Genomic DNA, 22,503 nt, shown 5'->3' on the forward strand with positions numbered 1-22,503 from the left:
GCATTCCCACGGGTATCTGGCACCGCTCGGCTCCCCCAGGGGAGCAGGCAGAGCTGTAACCCCACTGCTGCCCAGGGCTGGCAGGACACAAGCACTCCCCAACACCCCAGGGTGGGCTGCAAGCTGCCTCCTGCTCTGTTTTGGAACAAGGCCAGCTCTGCTGAAGCCAGAGGAGCTGCCGGGGACAAAGGTAACCTCCAGCAAGGCTCTTCACCCAGCTCAGGCCAGCAACCACCCCGCTCAGGTCCAACCACGGCTCTGCTCTGCATGCCCAGCTAGCTGAGTCAATGCAGATGTAGTTGGTATTTTGCCAAGCGAGACAGCAGCCACTCTACGGTAGGGGCTGCTCATTTGTGGTTCCAAGCCACCCTGGCTCAAGTTCATATAATCTTCCAACAGCACCTGATGAACCATGAGCTTCCAAGCAAGGGACAGTCAAGACTGAACAGTGCTCCCAGCTAACCAAACCCCAAGCTTTGCAAACACTTGCCAAATCTTGCTGATATTCCTTCAAATTGGAGGGACAAGAATATGATTCATGAGTGCATTAAGCATGGAATTAGTAGGATGCAGTCAGTTTGAATCACATCCTAAGCAATGCAAGCAGTACTCAAAGGCAAGTGGGGACTTCAAGTGGGATTTACTAGCAGCCAATAGGTTTTGCGGAGCATCATGCCAGATTAGTCTGAAAAAAGAACAATTCAAAGACAGATCAGCCTGGTACTTCTGCTCCAGAAGTCTGCACCAATTCTGTGCTGAAAAATCTAGAGACCAGAAACCTGGACTTGGAATAAAACTGTAGAATTCATTTCTAAAGAAGCAATCAGAGTGAAAATCTGGTTTCAGCAAGTTCTGCAATCAGTCTGTTTTGCAGGATTCGGAGCAGGAGGCTGGTAGCACAGCCTCACACAGAACAAAACTTACCTTATGATTTCAGCATACTCCTTGTCTTTTCCTTTACTGTCCCTCCATTTCCTGAACATGACTGATGCATCCACATTGGCAGGAGAGAATGTGTTGGGCTCATTAAGCAGAGAAATTACACTGAGTAAGATAGTCCTGAAAAAGGTAACCACAATAGCAGGGTCAGGGCTAAAGCATTCATGGGTCATGAATGCTGACAGCTTTTTTTTTTTTTTCCCAGGCGAGGTATCAGAAAAGCATCAGAATGCATTGTTTAAAGTCAAACCTAAGCTAAGCACAACTGACCAAGAGCTAGAGTGAAAGCAGGTATTTATGAACCTCACAGAATCACAGAATTTCTAGGTTGGAAGAGACCTCAAGATCATCGAGTCCAACCTCTGACCTAACACTAACAGTCCCCACTAAACCATATCCCTAAGCTCTACATCTAAACGTCTTTTAAAGACTTCCAGGGATGGTGACTCCACCACTTCCCTGGGCAGCCTGTTCCAATGTCTAAAAACCCTTTCGGTAAAGAAGTTCTTCCTAACATCCAGCCTAAAACTCCCCTGGCGCAACTTAAGCCCATTCCCCCTCGTCCTGTCACCAGGCACGTGGGAGAATAGACCAACCCCCACCTCGCTACAGCCTCCTTTAAGGTATCTGTAAAGAGCAATAAGGTCGCCCCTGAGCCTCCTTTTCTCCAGACTAAACAAGCCCAGCTCCCTCAGCCACTCCTCGTAGGACTTGTTCTCCAGGCCCCTCACCAGCTTCGTCGCCCTTCTCTGGACTCGCTCAAGCACCTCGATGTCCTTCTTGTAGCGAGGGGCCCAAAACTGAACACAGTACTCGAGGTGCGGCCTCACCAGAGCCGAGTACAGGGGGACGATCACCTCCCTAGCCCTGCTGGCCACACTGTTTCTTATGCAAGCCAGGATGCCGTTGGCCTTTTTGGCCACCTGAGCACACTGCTGGCTCATATTCAGCCAACTATCAACCATCACTCCCAGGTCCTTCTCTGCCTGGCAGCTCTCCAACCACTCATCTCCCAGCCTGTAGCTCTGCTTGGGGTTATTGCGCCCCAGGTGCAGGACCCGGCACTTGGCCTTGTTAAACTTCATGCAGTTGACCTCAGCCCATCGGTGCAGCCTATCCAGATCCTCCTGCAGAGCCTTCCTACCATCAAGCAGATCGACACGCGCATAGCTTGGTGTCATCTGCAAACTTACTGAGGGTGCACTCAATGCCCTCGTCCAGATCATCGATGAAGATATTAAAGAGGACCGGCCCCAGCACCGAGCTCTGGGGAACGCCACTAGTGACTGGCCTCCAACTGGACTTGACTCCATTTACCATGACTCTTTGGGCCTGGCTATCCAGCCAGTTTCTAACCCAACAAAGCATATGCCAGTCCAAGCCACGAGCAGCCAGTTTCTTGAGGAGAATGCTGTGGAAGACGGTGTCAAAAGCCTTGCTGAAGTCAAGGTAGACCACATCCACAGCCTTTCCCTCATCCACCCAGCGCGTCACTTTGTCATAGAAGGAGATCAGGTTCGTCAAGCAGGATCTGCCTTTCATAAACCCATGCTGACTGGGCCTGATCGCCTGCTTGCCCTGCAAGTGCTGCGTGATGACTCTCAAGAGGATCTGCTCCATGAGCTTCCCTGGTACTGAGGTCAAACTGACAGGCCTGTAGTTGCCCGGGTCTGCCCTCCAGCCCTTCTTGTAGATGGGCATCACGTTTGCTAGCCGCCAGTCAACTGGGACCTCCCCCGGTCCCAGGACTGCTGATAAATGATGGATAACTTCAGACCATGTCTGGCAGTGTGGGGAAGGTGATACAGTACAAACCTCAAGGACCTGACTACAGAGAGCAATGTGCTCTAGAAAATCTAGCGGGGAGAAGCTCTCTAGCACAAAAAGCTATTAAAGCGGTCCCAGCACCTCTCCAGGCTGGGATGGGGAACACTTCTGACTTGGAAGTGGTTTTGCACCAATTAAGTACAGCCCAGAGAGTGCTCCAGCTGCCTTGCCCAGGGGTTCCCACAGACTGAGCTGCAGAGGCCTTTCCTTTGCTATCTGAAGCCAGAGCTTGTATTCTAACTAGAAAAGAAAACAAGTGTGGGGAGGGAACACAGAGCCGAGTGCACTCTGGCACCTGGCCCACCACTTCTGTTCACGTCCTTGTGACAGCAGTGACCAGCAGAGCTCAGCTCAGACCAACTCAGCTCATCCACACCTCCTGGGGATGGTACAGGGTTGGAAACATGCTTGGTGAGCCTGCTCCTGGTGACATGCAGCTCCCTAGCAGCAAGATGGGCTCTTTGCATGTCCCCCTGCAGAACGAGGAGGACCGCAGCAACCCGAGGCCTGCTGATAGGGTTGTGCTGCTGCCCCTGCCCAACTGGAAGTCCAGAGGTTGGAGCTGTGGCCAGATATATCCTCTCTTCAGCCCATGCACCTCTGGGGCTGCAGCAGCACGTGTGGCAATGAAGGACAACATAGATGTTTCCCAATATCCAGGCAAACTGCCAAGCACCAGCAGGATTCAGCTACTGAATCCTCAGCAAAACCAGCATGAACCAGGCACATAAACCCTGCAGATGAACAGCTTTCCTGGGTTTCTAGCAACAGCAGCAAGCTAGCTAGGTACACTTCTCCTCAAGCATTCAGTGAGGGCTACCACCACATCTCACCCAGCCCCTTCTCCTGCATTTCCTACAACTCTCTGCACTCCAGAGCTTCAGCCCCTTGGCACTCACACTGCCACAACAAGCACAAAACTCAGCAGCAAGTCACGTCAGGCAGCTCTACACATGCAGCAACCTGGCTGCAGCTACCACATCTTCACCCTCCTGAGGTTCTTCCACTGGCAAAAGCTTTCAATGGAAATTGAAGGAAAGACCAAAGGCAAGTAATAGGTCCTGGAATACAGCTGTACGCAACAACTGCCCTGCAGAATTGATTAAAGGAGCCTAGGGCCCCCTCTGTACTCACATTGATTTAGAGGTGCACTCAGAGCAGTATATGCTAAGCACATCTAACTGTGCATTTAACTGGGATACAGTGCCAGGAAACGCTTGGTCATTTGGATGCTTAGCTTCTTGAAAATTTTGAAACAAAACACTTATGTCTGGCCAGCCTGCTCAGCATGGCTATCAAGAGAGCCTTCTACAATTTGCTTTCCAAAGGACATAATTCAGTAGGAAGAGAATGACAGCTCTGGAAAAAACTGCTTGGCCAGACTGGAATGATGGGCAGGAGAGTGCCCGTCTTCCACTTCATCTCAACGATTTATTCAAAGGCCTTTGGTTCTTCCCAGCCAGGCTATGAAGACAGGAAGTTAAGTGATTAGAGCAAGCAAAACCTGGGGAAGGCCCAGGACAAGAATTAGTAGCTGGATTTAGCATCTGCTCTACCCATCTTACTTCAAACAAAGTGAGAAAGGGCAGATTTCTACTGCAGTGCCCCAGGCTCCAAAGTCAGTGCAAAGCCACTTAAGCACACCACCAAGGCCAGTGGCCATGAGTTGTGAGACTGTGCTGCTCACCCCCAGCTAGGGTGTGTAGTGGGTTTACGTGGCAAGGTTTTGGTAGCAGGGGGCCATAGGGGTGGCTTCTGTGAGAAGGATCTAGAAGCTGCCCCATGTTTGGGAAGGGCCCCATTGTTTTCCAGAGCTGAGCCAATAAGCGATGTTGTTTTGCGCCTCTGTGAGAGCATATTTAAGACAGGGAAAAAAACGCTGCGCCACACAGCAGCCGGGAGAGTGAAGGGAGTGAGAAACAGCCTTGCAGGTGCCAAGGTCAGTGGAGAAGGAGGGGGAGAGGTGCTCCAGGCGCTGGAGCAGAAGTCCCCTGCGGCCTGTGGTGAGGACCATGGTGAAGCAGGATGTCCCCCTGCAGCCCATGGAGTACCACGGTGGAGCAGGGTTCCATGCTGCAGCCCGTGGAGGAGACCACGGTGGAGCAGGTGGCCCTGCACCGACGGAGGCTGCCGCCTGTGGAAGACCCCTGCCGGAGCAGATTCCGGGCCGGACCTGTAGCCCGTGGAGAGGAGACCACGCAGGAGCAGGTGACCTGGCAGGAGCTGCTGCCCGTAGGGGAGCCAGGTTGGAGCAGTTTTCTCCTGAGGGATGGACCCTGTGGTACGGACCCATATCTGGAGCAGTTCTGGAAGAGCTGCTGCCTGTGGGAACCCCATGCCGGATCAGTTCATCAAGGACTGCATCCCGTGGGTGGGATCCCACAGCACAGGGGACGAGAGTGACCGAGAAGGAGCGGCAGAGAAGAAGTGCTGTAGACTGACCATAACCCCCATTCCCCCGTTCCCCTGCGCCGCTCGGGGGGAGGAGGTGGAAGAGGGTGGATGGGGGGGGGAAGGTGCTTTTGGTTTCTTTCCTTTGTTTCTCACTGCTCTAGCTTGTTAGTAATGAGCAATAAATCTTACTATCTTCTTATGCTGAGTCTGTTTTGCCCGTTACAATTTTCTCATCCTTATCTCAACCCTTGAGCCCTTTTCACATATTTTCTCCCCATTCCTCTTTGAGGAGGGGGAGTGAGAGAGCGGCTGTGGTGGAGCTCGGCTGCCCACTCGAGCGGAACCACGACAGGGTGTTACATCAGCTCCGGGAATTTTGGTACCTCTGGAACTGTACACTGCTTTGACTCAAACTCTACTATTGTGGGTACACAAGGTACACTAACAAGAAGGGATCCCAGTGCATGGGACCCAACACCACTGACAAGTGACTCATGGGTACTGAAAACACCCTCAGCACCAGATGCAAACTGCACCATCCTAGATACAGACTGACCTTCTGCAATGTTCTTGGGGATCTGTTTCTCATTCAGGCCACACTATATTCAAGCTGTTTGCATGAAGAGCAGGGATTTCAAGCCTGCCTTGTGCTTTTGTGCATCCTTCCCTCCTCATTCTGGGAACAGTTACCTTGTCAGCTGCTCCCTATCAGCTGTCACACTACTTTCAATGTTTACAGTGCCATTGTCTTCATCAGAGCAAGTCCCTCCAGATCCCTTTATCATCAGAGGAGAGAAGCCAGTAGAAGCTCAAGGAATCAGCTCTGTTAAGTGCCTTTTTGTATTCATGAATTGATAGAAGGCTCAGAAACAGGTGAATTTCATCATCTAAACCCAAGCAGATATCACATAGACTGGTTGGGAGTCCCAACCAGTGCATCCTGTTACATACCTTACTGAAAGATTTTTTTTTTGTTCCAGCTGCTATCCACATTGTATCTTCTCAAAGCCATTTTCAGAGGTTTAGAGGTAAGTGTGGATTTGTCTTAGCACATTTTTATTCTCTGATATCAAGTAAAAGGTTTACCATTTAGCTGAAGTCAAATGTTAGATATGAATAGTTGTCAAGCAACTCAATGCACTGTTGGCAGCTGAAAGAGCCAACAAAAGTCAGCATCCTCAGGAAGCAAAGCAGCAGTGAGGCCAGGCATCACCTCTCTTCACAAGGTATGGATGTAGCAGCATCTCAAATATTGTGCTGAGTGTACCTGCTGAATATTGAACACCTCAAAGTATATAGTGGAGCCAGGGGAGATATGTAGAAGGGTAGCCAAAATGATCAAAGACCCTCAGCTCCTAAGACCTGCCACCACTTCCTCAGCTTTATGGCCCTGGGGACACAAGGATAAGCAGCATTCTCTGCCACACAGATCATAGCTGCATTCCTTCACAGGAATGCTGGATGTTTGCCATACTTACTTGTGGCTAACTCATCTTGCTCCAAGTGACAGGGAAGTCCATGTTAAAAAAATAAAAACAAATATGGTTGACACCTTTAGAGGTGGAAGCACAGGTGCTCTCCAAGCTGAATGATATCCCACCCTGCAGACACTTAGCCGTGGGCAGCTGCAGTGAATTGCCAATACTCAGCAGGATTTACAAAATTCAGTAACTGAGGAGGCTACACATGCAGCTCATTAGAACTGTGCTCCCCTCATGCACCTCCAGTCCTGCTGCCTTCAATCTGACAAACTCTGGAGCTTTGCAAAGCCAGATGGGACCCCAGCAGGAAGCATTTGTATGAGGCACTCAGCCCAACAGGCAGTGGGCTAATATTTAAGGACAAGTTTTGTTGCCACTTGCCAACACATCCAAGGAATGTTTTCTCGTCAGACATCACCCCTAAGCCCAAAACATTCTAAGAGAGTAAGCACCAAAAATCACATTGTGGTAAGGAAAAGCAGCAACCAGAACTGGCAAGATGAGTTTTACATCGAGCTTTCAGTGCTGCATATAATGAAATAGTCAGAATGTGAGTGTGATCTAAGTAATTAATGCCTTAAGCTGCTTCTAAACTCTGTTTAACTTGCTTGACATCTAGTCCTAACAACTGGAGGAGATGTACTGTTTTTTCATACATTTGATATGGTTAATAGCCATGTGAGCAGAGGGACAATGCAACGTAGCTCAGCAGTACACAGTTTAAAATATTATTTATTATTATATTATTTCCCTATGTCACTCCTGCTGCATGGGTCACTGATCTGCCATTTGGTGTTTGTTCTGTGAGTTCTTTATTGGTAGCTTTATTGGTAGTGTCTTGAAATTAGAATGAAATCCAGTTGATGTTTCAAAAATGGACATACTAGCCTTGAATGCTGCTGGTACTTAGTGATTGTTTGGTTTTGGCAGCAAAAGAACTACCTAGCTAACTGCTCAAGACACCACACTACAGGACAGGAGATAGGGACAAGTATTAGGAGGCAAACTGCAGGTAGCACTATGCATAATTTTAATCCTACGGGGCCTGAATACTCAGAGATGTCCTTTTCTACTAGTTGGTATCTTAGAAGAGTTTGAATAACATGCCTTGGGAAAGGTTAAAATGTTTGAGATCGCTTTAAGAACATGTAAACCTGTGAATATGGCAGACGGCTTTACATCATTAACCCAGCATCAGGACAGAGTACACCCCCAGTATCTTCAGACAGCTTGGTGAATCCCATTCCTACCTGATTCAAGCTCTAAAACCCCCTAAAGTCTTTAATTCCCTTCCAAACCTTTTCCCAACGCAGGCTTTAGTCTAGGAGAGATGACAGGCCTCTGAGGTCAGCTTTGTACACCACTGGTTCACACTGTTACCTGACGTTTTGGGTAGGATTCCACCTCTCAGATGGCAACTCTCCACTTTGCGGGTCATCTACAGGTGGGTGAAGAATTGAAATACATACATCTCCGTTCTGAAAGACAGAAAGCAAAGTTGAGAACAGCCTGGCTCAAGGTAAAGGTCTGAAGACTCAATTCCATCTCTGGCTATGTTTGAGCAGTTTTGCCTTGTTGATATGAAAAAATGTGCAAGAACTGAAAACAGTTCTCAATCCTTCCTAGGTCTGCCATATTAATATGTTCAAAACCTTCCCTTAGTCTGCAAATTGAAATAAAACAATCTCAGGCCAAGATATTTTAGATAATGTAGTTTAGAGAATGTAGCAAAGCAACCAACAACAGTTGGTAAAGTCACGTAAAACTAAATCAGTCTCTAGACAGCACATACTGCCATTGTGATAGAGATAAACTTTAGTCACGTGAGACCTAAAGTAGGGTTAATTTTTTTCTTCCCCAGTGGTAACTGAGTTAGCTACAAGAATCTTTACATTCAGGGATTTAGCACTCTATCCTAGCTCAGGTATCAAAACAGTGCTTCTCCTGGGATGCGCAGAGGTTGAACAGATGGTGCAAGGCAGGCTGAGGCTGCTCCCCAAAGACATAGCTGTTTGAAATATCAGGTGAAAAAGCAGGAGATGCTCCCTGAAGGTTTCACAGAATCCCTCCCTCCCAGCATGCAAGAGAAAGAATATTTTGGCAGCATATGGAAGCCATACAGCTACATAATCCTCAAGCTGTGTTTTGCTCACCAGCGTTATAGCCTGAATATACATTCAAAGTTTCATAATGCGTACCATTTATAAACTGTTGAGGGATTTTTGAAACAGCAATGATCCCATGGCTTGCTGCAGCTGAGCAAACCAAGCTACCTGGACGATTACGAGGAGTTCCCATGACAGTGTTCCCACATCGCCCAATTGAGGAATTTAGAAAATTGAGTACTAAATTGAGATTACAGGAGTACTGTAGCAATGTTCACCACAGCTGATGTCCTCCAGCAAAGCCAACCCCAGGGGCTTGTGGGGTCCCAGTGCCACCCCGCAGGATGGGGTGAATGACAAGGCTGTCACTTGTCACCTTGATCTAATGTACGGGTTGGTCAGAAGAACAAGAGAAACTGAGGATCAGCTTTGTAGGAGGCTGCAAACAGGCAGCTCCCCAATCTCGGCTATGTCCTGAGGACCCTCCAACACTCTCTGCCCGTGGCAGCTGGAGCACAAAGCAGCAGCACTGCTCTCAGTGGTAGCATCTGCGCCTTTGAGCCCCAGGCAGCGATCCCAGCTACAGATAGCAGCAGCTCACCTGAGGAGCCTCCCAAATGTTTCAGTTCACCATGATTAACAATGACATTTGTTTTACAGTCAAATGAGATCCTACTTCAATGGTGGAGGCTTGCAATTGGTATCCAGAATTCAGCTACATTCAGCTACGCACTGAACCTGCCAGGTATGCTAATTTAGCAAGCCGATGTCGTTTTGAAGCAGCTTTTTGTCAAGAACATAACTACAAAAAGCAAAGTAGCACCTGGAGCTGCTGAATACCCAGGCATACGCTTCTGTTGCTGGAACAGTTTGTCATAACAAGGCAGTTGTTTTTTTTTTTTGTTCATTTGTTTCTTTGTTTTTTAGGGCTCCAAGAGACTTGCACAATCCATAAATATTTTTAATATCACTTTAAGGTGAAATTAACCTTACTAATGCTAAATTACATGCATGTCTATGGCCTATTCTGTATTTATTCATAATTTCCCCTAGCCTATACGGTTTCTCCATTAAACGTCTCCCAGAAAAACCTAATGCTGACCAAAAGAAAGCATTGTAACATGCTGGGCAAGTCCCTCATGTCATCAAGCAAGCAGCACATGGACCAACAGATATTTTGCAATGTGAAAACAAAGAGGGAAATAAGGATGTTGGGTTTTGGTGGGGTTTTTTGTTTGTTTGTTTTTTTCAATAATCAACATTACATCTTTGAGAATTCAAATAGGGTAGCACTACATTAGTCTAGAAGAGCACAAGCATCGTGGGGCTTGAGATCAGCACGAGATTTTAGGGATCAGTGTAGGCAAGGGGAGAGCTTATCCTACATACATTTTTGAAAGACAGGAACAAGGAGGATGGTGTATTTATAAGCCAGAGGAAGAAAAAGCACAGGAACTAGCCTATATTTTATTATGACAGAACTGAAATGCCTTATTACCTCAAAAATAAAAACCCCAGTATTAAATGCGGTTTTACCAAAATCCAGCTAGGTGACCCAAGCAAACTGGAGATGAGGAAAACACACAAGCTCCTCGAGTCTCTGCTCAGAACTGGAACGTCAGCCTCAACCTCTCCATCTGGTCTCACCAGCAGATTCTGCATGTTGCTACTGTCTTTCATCTTCATTACACTGAAAGATATTTTTTTTCCTCCTGCAAACCCTCAAACCCTTTGCTGATCTATTCTCAGTTTCATTTGGAGTTATCCCAGTGCTTAAGTGTTTCCAAAACAGCCTGCAAGCTGCTTCAGATTCCCTCAGCTCCAAGAAATACTGCTACGAACACAAAGTACAAAGCTGAGAGATGGAGTATTTGAACAGTAACCCCAAAATACACCCATCAAGTTTTGGGTTACTTTTTCCTCCTACCTTCAGTTGTTCCTGGAGTCAATTTTTCATCTTTCCCACTGGGACTGGGCCTTTCCAAGATTTGGTTTGTACATAAAAACACCATCCTTGGCTATATGTTAGATTTGATGTCAAGTCCAAAACTCAAGCCAGAAGACTATCAGATGTCTGATTTTAGGAAGTCCCTGGGCATAACAAGGCAATCCTCTTGAGCATCCAGTAATTAGGACGGATTACTACCCTGCTCTGCACTGAAGTTTGGACAGGCTTTTGGCCATTTCTGACTAGAACATCAGTGCAGTTTAGTGTGACACGAAGTGTACTCATTCAGGATGGACATCCAGCAGCAGCAGCTTTATAGAAAAGGACCTTCCAAGCCCAAGGCATCAAGCAAAGCCATCGTTTGTTCACAGTGAGGAAGTGACATTCCTGTTTTGAACGGGACCCAAAGGAAGCCTGCAGAAACTCAGAGACCTGTGACAAGATGACAGAGCTGTACTAACAGGAACATTTGTGAAAAAATGTTTAGCCTCTCAAACTACTCCAAGCAGCAGTCCTAGCAGGCTGACACGTGGTTAGAATATTCTAAAGTTTAACAGGAACCTGACTGGCCTCCACTAAAAGCTTAAATCAAATTTTAATCCAAAACAGGCCTTCAACTTTCAAATACAGCTCATTGAAATTGGGTAGTTTTGAACTGATTGCACTAAGATTAGAAGCAACATCGCACCCATGAAACGAAACACTCCTTCTCACTGTCTTTGCACCAGTGCTGTTGAAGTCTGTCTTGAGCTGCTGCTCTGTAACACGACAGCTCAGCTCAGCCAGGCTGATAAGCTAAAGATCACTTGATATACGAAAGCCCAGCAAGAAACACAGCCTAGCCTATTTGCGGCACACGCAGGGCAATTTGTGCTATGCCCAAACAGTGGCACAGGAGAACAGCTTGGCCCTGCCAGCCCCCATGCTCACGCAGTGCTAGGATGCACCAGGCATCCTCAGCACAGCACTTCCCCGTGCTGCCTTTACCCCGAGCCTCTCCAGGCAGCCTGTTCTCAGCATCAGAGACAACACTTTCAAGCTAGGGAGTGCTGCTTTCTGAAGAGTATTTGTATACAAACGTTCCCCTTCTGGAGCTGCTACATACTCATACCATGATCCAATTACGGATGCAACAGCCCACAGGTGTTACCCTTTGAACGTGACCCACACACGCACTGAACTAAGTGCTGCTCCAAGCTGGCCTGCAGACATTTAGCCCAGAGGTATCTGTTCAGTCTTCTCTGAAGAGCAACCAGGCTGCACAGGACTCCTGAAGCTGGACTCTAGCCCAGCTCTGGTTCTTCTGCAGTCAGAGTGCCCTGAAACCAAGCTCCTTCATTCGCAGAAGATTGTTTCTTGTTTCCCCGTTACATCTTGTTGCATCACACAAAACAGTGGGATAAGCCAAAAACGAAGATGTACTTGAACAGCATACAGATAACCACTAGTTGTGTAAGTATCACAGTAGGGTAACACAAAGACCAAACCAGCTTTCATCCAAGAATCCCCTAAAATTGCCAGCACTTGCAGTACAGTGCTTCATCTGGGGCTACAGGCTGCAATTGCAGGTAGGAGAAAGGCTCCATCCCTGCCTGCAAGAACAGCTTTTCCTACAAATTTTAGTAATTAACTCTTGCTGAACCACAAACCTGACATTTAACACAAACAGCTTACCACTTTAGTTATGGCTAGAGATATGGAAGTATGGACAGTACTAAAATTTAAGGAACTAGAAAGCCTTCTCACATGCCTAGGAAAACTTCTTTTAAAAACCTTACCTCATAAATGTTGGGGTGCCACATTTTGGTCAGGAATCTGAAGGTAGGTGGTGAATATGGATAGTCAATAGGAAACTTAATGTGAGCCTGCAAAAAGAAAAAAATATTTTAGTTAGGAAACAGAACAACAGGAGATCAACAAGCTACCATGACAATGAAAAAGTGGAAAACAATTTCAAGTAAGCCCATTGAGCAGTTCGTTTTACATACCAGCGTCCATGTAGAACCACAGTACAACCCTAGTTTCTTATAAGCAGTCTTTGTAACTAAGCAAGAAAAAAAAAAAAAACACCTAAATATCTGAGCCTTACCAGCCCAGGTCAGTCCTGAGAACAAGCCAAAAGGCGTTTGCCATGTCCTGATTCATGCAGCACTATCCAGCAACTGTTGTTCAACAGGGCAAAATAGATGTGAAAATACAAGAAAATGTTTTCTTGCTGGGTTCAGAAGCAGGCTAAAATCATTTGCTATGATGAGAAGACCTGTTCTACATGTGCCAGTACAAAAATTTTAATTTCATCTTTCCAGAGAGAAGATTTGTTAAACACTTGCTTAACTGACTTCTATCTCCTCAATGTATATAAATATCTGAGGGGTGGGGGACAGAAGGATGTAGCCAACCTCTTCTCAGTGGTTTGTGGGGATAGGACAAGGGGCAATGGCTGCAAGTTAGAGCACAGGAAGTTCTGCACTGACATGCGAAAGAACTTCTTCACGGTGAGGGTGACAGAGCACTGGAACACGCTGCCCAGGGAGGTTGTGGAGTCTCCTTCTCTGGAGATATTCAAGGCCTGTCTGGATGCCTACCTGGGCAGCCTGCTCTGAGGAACCTGCTTTGGCAGGGGGGTGGGACCCTTTCGAGGTCCCTTCCAGCCCCTACAGTTCTGTGATTCTGTGAACTGACACCCAGGGTTTTTCGCCTTTCTTGTGAGAATAAAACTGGTCTACCTGGGTTCTTAATATCATACTTCATGCCACAACAAACATGTCTGAATGCTGTTTGTGTCTGTTTAATAAATCCGTGCAACTCAATGAACCAAACGCGGATGGGACAGGACAGTGAGCGTTGCCTTTCCATATGCACAAGGTCAGCAGACGGCAGTGGAGCAAGACTGAGCTGAGTCAGTTGTGCAGAGGCTGCAGAGATCCCAGCACTGGATATGACTGCTGTGCTGCCCTGCCACTCACAGCAGCTGGAAAAGCCAGTGAAGTAGGGAAAAAGGGCTGAACCTGGACAGGTTAAATGCCAGGAATGCTCCTCTCAGAAAATGGGGCTTATGCACCATGCTCTGGGCTGCGGAGCCTAAATCCTCCCCTCAGTGTTGCTCAGCCTGCCAGGACTCCCACCGCCAGCCCCAGGTGGGATCTCTAGAGAAGCACCCAGCCCAGGAGGTGGTCACTGACCTTGTTCACAGGACAAGGCATGGGAAGGTTTTGTCCCAGGTCCCAGAAATATAAGCAGGCAGGCAAACAAATTAAATCACGAGTGATTAAGCAGCTGGCTACAGTTTTACTTACAGACTGGCATACATCTTTGCATCATAACCCAGCTTTTATTGGGCCAAAGTTCCAGGGAGCAAAGAACAGAAGGTTTTCTGTTCAACTTTATAAAACAAGCTGAGCAGCTCACATGGCTTTACGTGCTGCACATCTGCTGGTGCTACTGGCGGCACGTGGGTATGTTACGGCAGCATCAAGTCCTTCCACCACAGGAATTTGCCCCAGCATGCTCATAAGCAAACAACTCAGGATTTGCTTAAACAATCCTAGCCCTTGGTTTAAGGTCAGTTACATGAATGGCACTGTTCCAAGAGAGCAGGCAAATGCCTGTTATCACTACACCACTGCAGAAATAAGCTGCTGCAGTGAGACAATACCTGGCACCAAAATATGCTGCCCAGGACTGGGAGCAGAGCAGAGATTTACCAAGGGCAGGGCAGATTTACTTCACCTTAAGAACTGTATCTCATAGCTGCAGACTTCTTGGGACCACCAGGGTTTTCCCAAGCCCATTCCTGTGCTTACATGCAGTTTCAGGAGATCTAAGGCTTGAAACAGCCCAAGGACTGAGATTAAAAATACAAGAAACAACAAAACTCAGAATGGGGCTAGATACAAGATTTCTTGGCAGGAGCTACATGCGTATCTTCTACACTGGTATAGTTACTAGACAGCTAAAAAACCTTGCCAGCAGCTTATCAACATCATCTTCACACCCCATATACACGGCTGGGGGCTGAGGAAGCAGGTCCAATCCCTCACAACACAGTCTCTCTACTCCCACATCCTGGGATGAAGCCCTCAGGGCTGGGTGAAGACCACTGGGAAAGCTGAGCCATCCAGCATCCATGGGCTCTGTGCACGACAGCCATGCAGAAGTTATAGGCCCTGGAAGATGGTTTCCAACTTCTAAATCCTGTTCTGTAGCCACAGCTCTGCAATAGAAAAGGGCAATCTGCCAGCCTGCAACAGCAAACATTAGAGAATTAATGAAATTGGTGTTTTGCCATGGGAAGGATGCCTTCTGAGCTCCGGCACCAGAAAATGCAACTAGAGAGAAGTTAGAGAAGTCTTTTCTGCTCATGCAGAAGCAGCCGAGAGCCAAGCTTGCCTGTAACCACTCACATGTTCGGAGGACTCACAGGAGCACGCTATCTGTCAGTGAGCCTCTTCTAGCTAGCGTTATAAATGAAGTCTCAACTCAATCTGAATTTAGTAATATTTATAAAAGAAATATTTATAAAAGGTATAAAAGTTAGGTGTGTGTGTCGATCTGCTTGAGGGTAGGAAAGCTCTGCAGGAGGATCTGGATAGGCTGCACCGATGGGCTGAGGTCAACTGCATGAAGTTCAACAAGGCCAAGTGCCGGGTCCTGCACCTGGGGCGCAATAACCCCAAGCAGAGCTACAGGCTAGGAGAGGAATGGTTGGAGAGCTGCCAGGCAGAGAAGGACCTGGGAGTGATGGTGGATAGTCGGCTGAATATGAGCCAGCAGTGTGCTCAGGTGGCCAAGAAGGCCAACGGCATCCTGGCTTGCATAAGAAACAGTGTGACCAGCAGGGCTAGGGAGGTGATCGTCCCCCTGTACTCGGCTCTGGTGAGGCCGCACCTCGAGTACTGTGTTCAGTTTTGGGCCCCTCGCTACAAGAAGGACATCGAGGTGCTTGAGCAGGTGCAGAGAAGGGCGACGAAGCTGGTGAGGGGCCTGGAGAACAAGTCCTACGAGGAGCGGCTGAGGGAGCTGGGCTTGTTCAGCCTGGAGAAGAGGAGGCTCAGGGGCGACCTTATCGCTCTCTATAGGTACCTCAAGGGAGGCTGTAGCGAGGTGGGGGTTGGTCTGTTCTCCTACGTGCCTGGTGACAGGACGAGGGGGAATGGGCTTAAGTTGAGCCAGGGGAGTTTTAGGTTAGATGTTAGGAAGAACTTCTTCACTGAAAGGGTTGTGAGGCATTGGAACAGGCTGCCCAGGGAAGTGGTGGAGTCACCATCCCTGGAAGTCTTCAAAAGACGTTCAGATGTAGAACTTAGGGATATGGTTTAGTGGGGACTGCTAGCGTTAGGTCAGAGGTTGGACTCGATGATCTTGAGGTCTCTTCCAACCTAGAAATTCTGTGTGTGATTCTGTGTGTGAAAAGCTATAAAAGCTATAAAAGGCATAAAAGGCAAGTAAACAGCGCTGGGTGTGCAGGGAGTCTACGCTCCACCAACACGCACACACAAACATCAAATATTCTAAATATACAGAACATTGCTTTTACATCCTAAACCCGAGTATGCCTATACATACGTAGAATCAGGAAAGGTAACAAACAATTCTTTAGGTTCCATGACTTAACTGTCTCCATTTTTCATTCCTTTTCTTGACTACAAACAAGTCTCCATTTTCCATTCCCTTTTAACAATATGTCTTGCTTTAAGTTGTCAAGCAACTCGGCCTTTGGGCCTTATGTATCCCGTTCTTCCCGGATCAAAGAAAAGCATATCCATCTCCTTTTCAAGGCCAATAGGCCTGGGTCAAAAGGCACGTCCAGGTCAACAGGGGGCGTAACAGCAAAAGCCTTCGATGGTGTAGCAGAAGGATCAGTAAAGAAGCCCGAAGCTCCCTCACTGTCTGGCAAACCATGCGTTTGTGATTGTGGTCCCACATGGCTCTTTAAGGCCTCAGAGATTGCTCGCCAGGTGCCGAGCAATCCCACTGCAACCTTGTCGTTTTTAGTTGCAGAGTCCCTCACCTTGACCTCAGTTTGGTCCCATATTTCAGGATCATAATCTGTCCAATTGTTAATAAGGAGAATAAGCTGTAAGGTTACCAGGACAGTCTTTGTTCCTAAGGACGTATGATTCCCCATAACGCACAACTGCTTACCAGCGAGAGGCAGTTGTGTGCACGGGTCCGCTTCTCTCAGCTCAAGCTTCTCTCCATCTCCAGTGCGCCTATTTCCAGCGACTTTCTGTACGAGCTTCTCTGAGCAGTTTGCTGAGTCTGTCCAAACCTATCTTCATGAGGCGATCAATGTGCCTGTTCCCATCCTGGTCTCTGTTCTGGTAGCCTGTTCCTTTTCATTCCTTCTTTCTGCTTCTTTATTGATTGTTGTATTGAGAGTTTATAGCCATGGAGTAGGCCGGATGAGAAGCATTTTTGTGAAAATATGCAAGGAGCAGTCTGTCCTTGAGAGAGAGATAAACAGGTGGATCTGAGGCCTGGGAAGATAAGGCAGTAGCTTATGCACTGTAACCGCAAGTAGGAGAAACAGTATTTTTTGCAACACTTTTAGGCTTAGCCAATAGGATAGTGACCAGTAGGCATAATTATAGCTGTGTGTATAAATATACGGATATCTGCACAATAAAGTTGAAGCTTGTATTACCACTCATATTGAGTTGATCACTTGCTTCCCCACGCCAAAATTGGAGGGTCTTGTGAGAAACACTCCGTAGCCAATAACTTAGGCTCAGGCGAGGATCACAGTGAAGTAGTAATTTATTCGCGATTGCAATGGCGGGCGCCCCACAAGCAGGAGAGAGCGCATCTACTAGTTCCAAAACACAGTTTATATACCTTTTGATGGCAGGACCCTCCCCTGTTTCCCCACTGAGTGGGTAATCCAGGTTCACAATCTATCTGATGCTTCACAAACAATGCATGGCCTTCAGTCGCCGGCCTGTTAAATTTCAAATTTCTTTTGACATTTTTACTGCTTGAAGTGGTAATGTTTCTTCACTTATCTGACTTGACTTGACACCGTGATTTTCACCTAATTGTCCTAAGGAGTCTGATTGTCTGCATTTTACAAGGTCGCCTGCTAAACTTTCTTATCACTGTAAGCATCTCAGTACCACATTCCCTCCTTCTAAACAATGTAACTCTGCAAAAACAACATTTCTATTCCCACAGTCTCGAACCCGCAATTGATGACATAACTTCATCATATCATGTTGCCTCTTTTTTTTTTTTTTTTTTTTTTTTTATCTTGAGGGCAGGCTCCCCTCTTATACCCTTCTCCCCACAGCAGTTCTTTTCAAAACAACTTTTCATTGTTCAAACAACTTTGCAAATAACAGCAACAGCAAACACCCAGCAACTTCTATGCCTTAACAGCTGGAGAACAAGCAACCCTGAGACTGCATGGCATCTCCTGAATCACCCTTCTTTGTTTCCTCTAAACTCTTTTACATTCCTGATAGCCTCATCGTTAAGAGTCTGATGTTATCATCAACCATGGGGCTTTCCGACCCCCATGGCCACACTCCCACATCTCCCCCTTCTTTATTAATATCAACCATTTTCTCGACACGAATTACCACTCCATATATAACACTAGCCTGCATGTTTAGCACGTTGAGATGCTGTGGTAGAGCACAAAGCACACGGAGCCTCTGTACAAAGCCTGATTTCAGAGCCACAAGCCCCTGAACTCAGAAACCCCACACTACAGGCAGGGATTTTCTAAAAAGCACCACTTTCAGGTCCCTGCACTGAGATCATTCAGAAGTTGAAAAGCAAAACTAACCGCTTTCCCAGAGCATTATAAATAGGTCCTTGCGGTTTACTCTGCATCTCTTCTGTAACACAAGTTATCACTGGAAGTTACATAGAACCACTCCACACTCGCTAAATGCTGTTTGAGTTTCTGGTGGGTTAAGTTAGCCAAGAAATTCCAAGATGTGGGAATAGAAATGTTGTTTTTGCAGAGTTACATTGTTTAGAAGGAGGGAATGTGGTACTGAGATATGCTTACAGTGATAAGAAAGTTTAGCAGGCGACCTTGTAAAATGCAGACAATCAGACTCCTTAGGACAATTAGGTGAAAATCACGGTGTCAAGTCAAGTCAGATAAGTGAAGAAACATTACCACTTCAAGCAGTAAAAATGTCAAAAGAAATTTGAAATTTAACAGGCCGGCGACTGAAGGCCATGCATTGTTTGTGAAGCATCAGATAGATTGTGAACCTGGATTACCCACTCAGTGGGGAAACAGGGGAGGGTCCTGCCATCAAAAGGTATATAAACTGTGTTTTGGAACTAGTAGATGCACTCTCTGCTGCTTGTGGGGTGCCCACCATTGCAATCGCGAATAAATTACTACTTCACTGAGATCCTCGCCTGAGCCTAAGTTATTGGCTACGGAGTGTTTCTCACAATTTGGGGGCTCGTCCGGGATCCAGTCACCTACTGGGGAGCCCCACCGCAGCAGCAGGAAGGCATGCCCCGCTGATTTCAGCGGTCCTGTGCATCGACGGTGGCGGTTCTGCGGAAAGCTGACAGAGGGCCCGAGACTGGTTAAAGAGGCAGGATCCGTGAAGTAGTGGGGAAAGGAAGAAGGTAGGCACTCCGGGTTTTTAAGAATCGATCCGGTAACTCTGTGCACAGACCAAGGTAAGAAATATTAAGTATTGCCTTGGGGGTCGGGTGATCTGGTGTATGGTAAGCCCTTGCACGGGGAAGTGCTGGCACTACACCAGGGGAATCTGGTGTACGGTAATCCTTGCACGGGGAAGTGCTTGGAAGTACACCAGGGAATCTGGTAAACTCAGGTGTGCGGTAACGCTGGCACGGGGAAGTGCTTGGCGGTACACCCCCATCTTTCAGTACGTTGGTGTGTGGTACACTGCAGAAGGGAAAATTCTGTAGCACATACTGGCGAGGGTTAGGAAAAATGGGAAAATATGAGTTCCAGGGGACAGGGAGATATCCCTGGGGGAGTGCCTACTAATAGTTTTTCCTGAAAAATGATAAGAAATTGGAAACATAATCCCAAAATTAGAGGGATTGTAAAAGAAAAGTAATTAAAAAAAAAAAAAAAGAAAAAAAACACAGGTTAAACATTGTGTATCAGTCTGGACAAAAGAATCAATTAAGGAAACAGCAGTATTTTGGCCAAAATACGGGTCTGATGAAAATTCAGGCTTTAAATTTATGTGTAAACAATAAGATTCCTTTTTCAGAGAAGGAGCCAAGTTATGCTCCCTATAATCTTAATATTGAACTGGTGGCAGCAGCAGTCACTCCAGGAAGGGAGACAGGGACTGGAATTAACACTGTCCCTAAAGAAGGATCGTACTCTAGGCTCTGGCAAGAATTAGAACAAGGTAGAAGATATGTTGAGAATTTTGCCTTCCCTGATACTAACAGTACTAACACTAACTGTGTATCCTCTTAGGTGAACTACCCCCTCCTCCTTACCAGCAGAGAGGTTAGGACTTTTTAAGAAGGAGAGGAAGTCTTTATTCAAGGACCCCAACAGCCTAGCTGAACAATTAGACCAGTTCCTACGACCTGATTTATACTCTTGGGGGAGGGAATTATGTCTATAAGTATGTTGTTTACAGGGAAAGAAATGGGAATGATCAGGAGGAGAGCTGCTATACAAGAATGGGAAAGAGCTCATCCTCCAGGACCAGGGGTAATACCGGCAGGGCAGAAATACCCACTTGCCAATCCTGGCTGGAATAATAATAGTGTGCAACACAGAAATTATATGAGAGACTTAGTGTCAGAATGAGAAAGTACTTGGGGATGAGACCTGAGGACCCAGTATCCCAAGGGCTCTTAAAAGTTCATTGTGTGATTAAAGCCTGGCAAAATACGCAGAAAATGCTTCAGAAGGTGGGGGGAATGTAGTGAACAGTCACTGGGGGACCCTCCTGCGGGAGGCCCTGGAGGGGTGTGTCTGGAGGGGAGATAAGAAGGAAAAAAAAAAAAAAAAAAAAAAAAAAAAGATCGAAACTAATGGTATAATGGTATTGACAGTGCAGCGGGTAGTGAGGCAGAGGGTTGGAGAAAGATGAAGAAAATCTTCAGGGGGAGTCAGGGCCAGGATGGAAAGGAGAGGAAGAGAGATGAAGGAATGGCAGGCAAAGAAGGCTGCCTGTGTTGTGGCCCGAGTCCTAGCAGAGACAGGCTTTGATAAGATGTTTTAAGTGTGGCCAGGCTGGCCACTTCGAATGGGAATATCTGGAGTGGAAGAAGGAGGAAAGAAGGAAAATGGGATGAAATATGCTATATTGATATGTTGTTTCAGTATCTGGGAGGGAAAAGGTATGGAATTAAGTTGGACCCTGACTGAGCCTTTGGTGCTGGTATTAGAAAAGTACAGGCTGGAAAAAGATAAAGGAAGTGTTAAAAGAGTTGCTGAAGGTGTTAAAGGTGTGGCATGTAATATTTAACAGAGCTGTTTGAAGTTGAATGAGCAGGGAAAGAGGATGTAGGCATTATCTAAGTAACAGTCTAGAAGTTATGGTATATTTGCATATTTGCTGTGGTGTTTGGTCAGTTTCCCAAGCATCGGGGAGGGGGGAACAGCCTGCTCCACCAGGGGCCTCTCCAGCGGCCGCAGGGGGGTTTCGGCTCCAGCGCCTGGAGCGCCTCCTCCCCCTCCTTCTGCACTGACTTTGGTGTCTGCGGGGGGGTTTCTCGCTCTCTCAACTGCTGTTGAGAAGCAGGTTTTTGTTTGTTTCTTTGTTTGTTTGTTTTCGTGGATGTGCTCTCACAGAGGCACGGACTGTATTGCTCATGGCTTGGCTCTGGGCAGCAGTGGGCCCCTTAGGGCCAGATGAAATTGTCCCTTATCTGCCACGGGGAGGCTTCTGTTTTTTTTTTTTCTCACGGGGGCTGCCACTGCAGTTTCCCACCCCCCTACTCACAGCCCCCGAACCTTGCCATCAAACCCAATACACTGGGGAACAGCTAGGTCATTACTGACCTGTAAAGTATCAGGGATTAAATTAACTAATGAAACCCTAAAAAGTGATGGGGCTGGGATAACAGTGCCACTTTGGGGGGGATACCAAGCTGAGACTAGGGGATAAAATGATCACTGGGTAATTATTGTATGTACCCAAGGCAAGGACTAATTTGTTGGGAAGGGATTTGATGATTAAATTGGGCATTCAAATAGTAAATTGTTAGACTGGAATAACAGTGTTATGAATGGAGTGCTCTCTGGCCCTGAGAGCAAACATACATGTATATTCACCTCTGACTGGAAAGACCCTGAAATGGGGGTGGAAGCAACAATATAGGTGGACAATTTTACCTCAGGGGTTTACAGGGACACCTATCTATTTGGGTAAGATCTAAAAAAAAAAAAAAAAAAAAAAAAAAAAAGAGATTTTGGAGCAATTACAACCTCCCAAGGAGGTATTAATGTTAACAAATATGTGGATCGTTTTCTATTGTCAGTACAGGAGAAAAGAGTTGTGAAGGAAGCTACTAACAAGCTATTCAACTTTCTGGGAAAGCAGGGCTTGGGAGTATTAAAAATAAATAAATAAATAATTACAATATGGAGAAAGAGAAGTCAGGTATTTAAGGCATCTAATGTCTGAGGGAAAATGAAGAATAAATCCAGAGAGAGTTCAGGGAATTATTGAAAATTAAGAAAGAACTAAAAAGTTTTAAAACAATGATTTTTTTTAAGGAATCAGGAGCCATGAAGTCTGAAGGAAAACAGATACTCCCTGATGGGAGAGAAATGCTGAATAAAGTGATAATGAGGCAAATATTAACTGTTTTACATCAAAAGAGTCAT

At 46.6% G+C, this 22,503-nt stretch overlaps 1 protein-coding gene across 1 annotated transcript in view; it reads right to left on the reverse strand.

Moving 5' to 3' along the window:
- LOC311426333 (ubiquitin-conjugating enzyme E2 R2-like) overlaps positions 1-22,503 on the reverse strand; it is a 97,884-nt gene that overhangs the window by 1,371 nt on the left and 74,010 nt on the right. The window contains exons 2-4 of the mRNA XM_084502779.1: positions 12,473-12,559; positions 8,022-8,119; positions 925-1,059 (exon numbers count right to left, since the gene is read on the reverse strand). Of these exons, the coding sequence (XP_084358905.1) occupies positions 925-1,059; positions 8,022-8,119; positions 12,473-12,559 (320 nt within the window). The remainder of the gene's footprint in view (positions 1-924; positions 1,060-8,021; positions 8,120-12,472; positions 12,560-22,503) is intronic.

This window comes from Aythya ferina, assembly GCF_964211825.1.
Source record: "Aythya ferina genome assembly, chromosome: W".
NCBI lineage: Eukaryota > Metazoa > Chordata > Aves > Anseriformes > Anatidae > Aythya > Aythya ferina.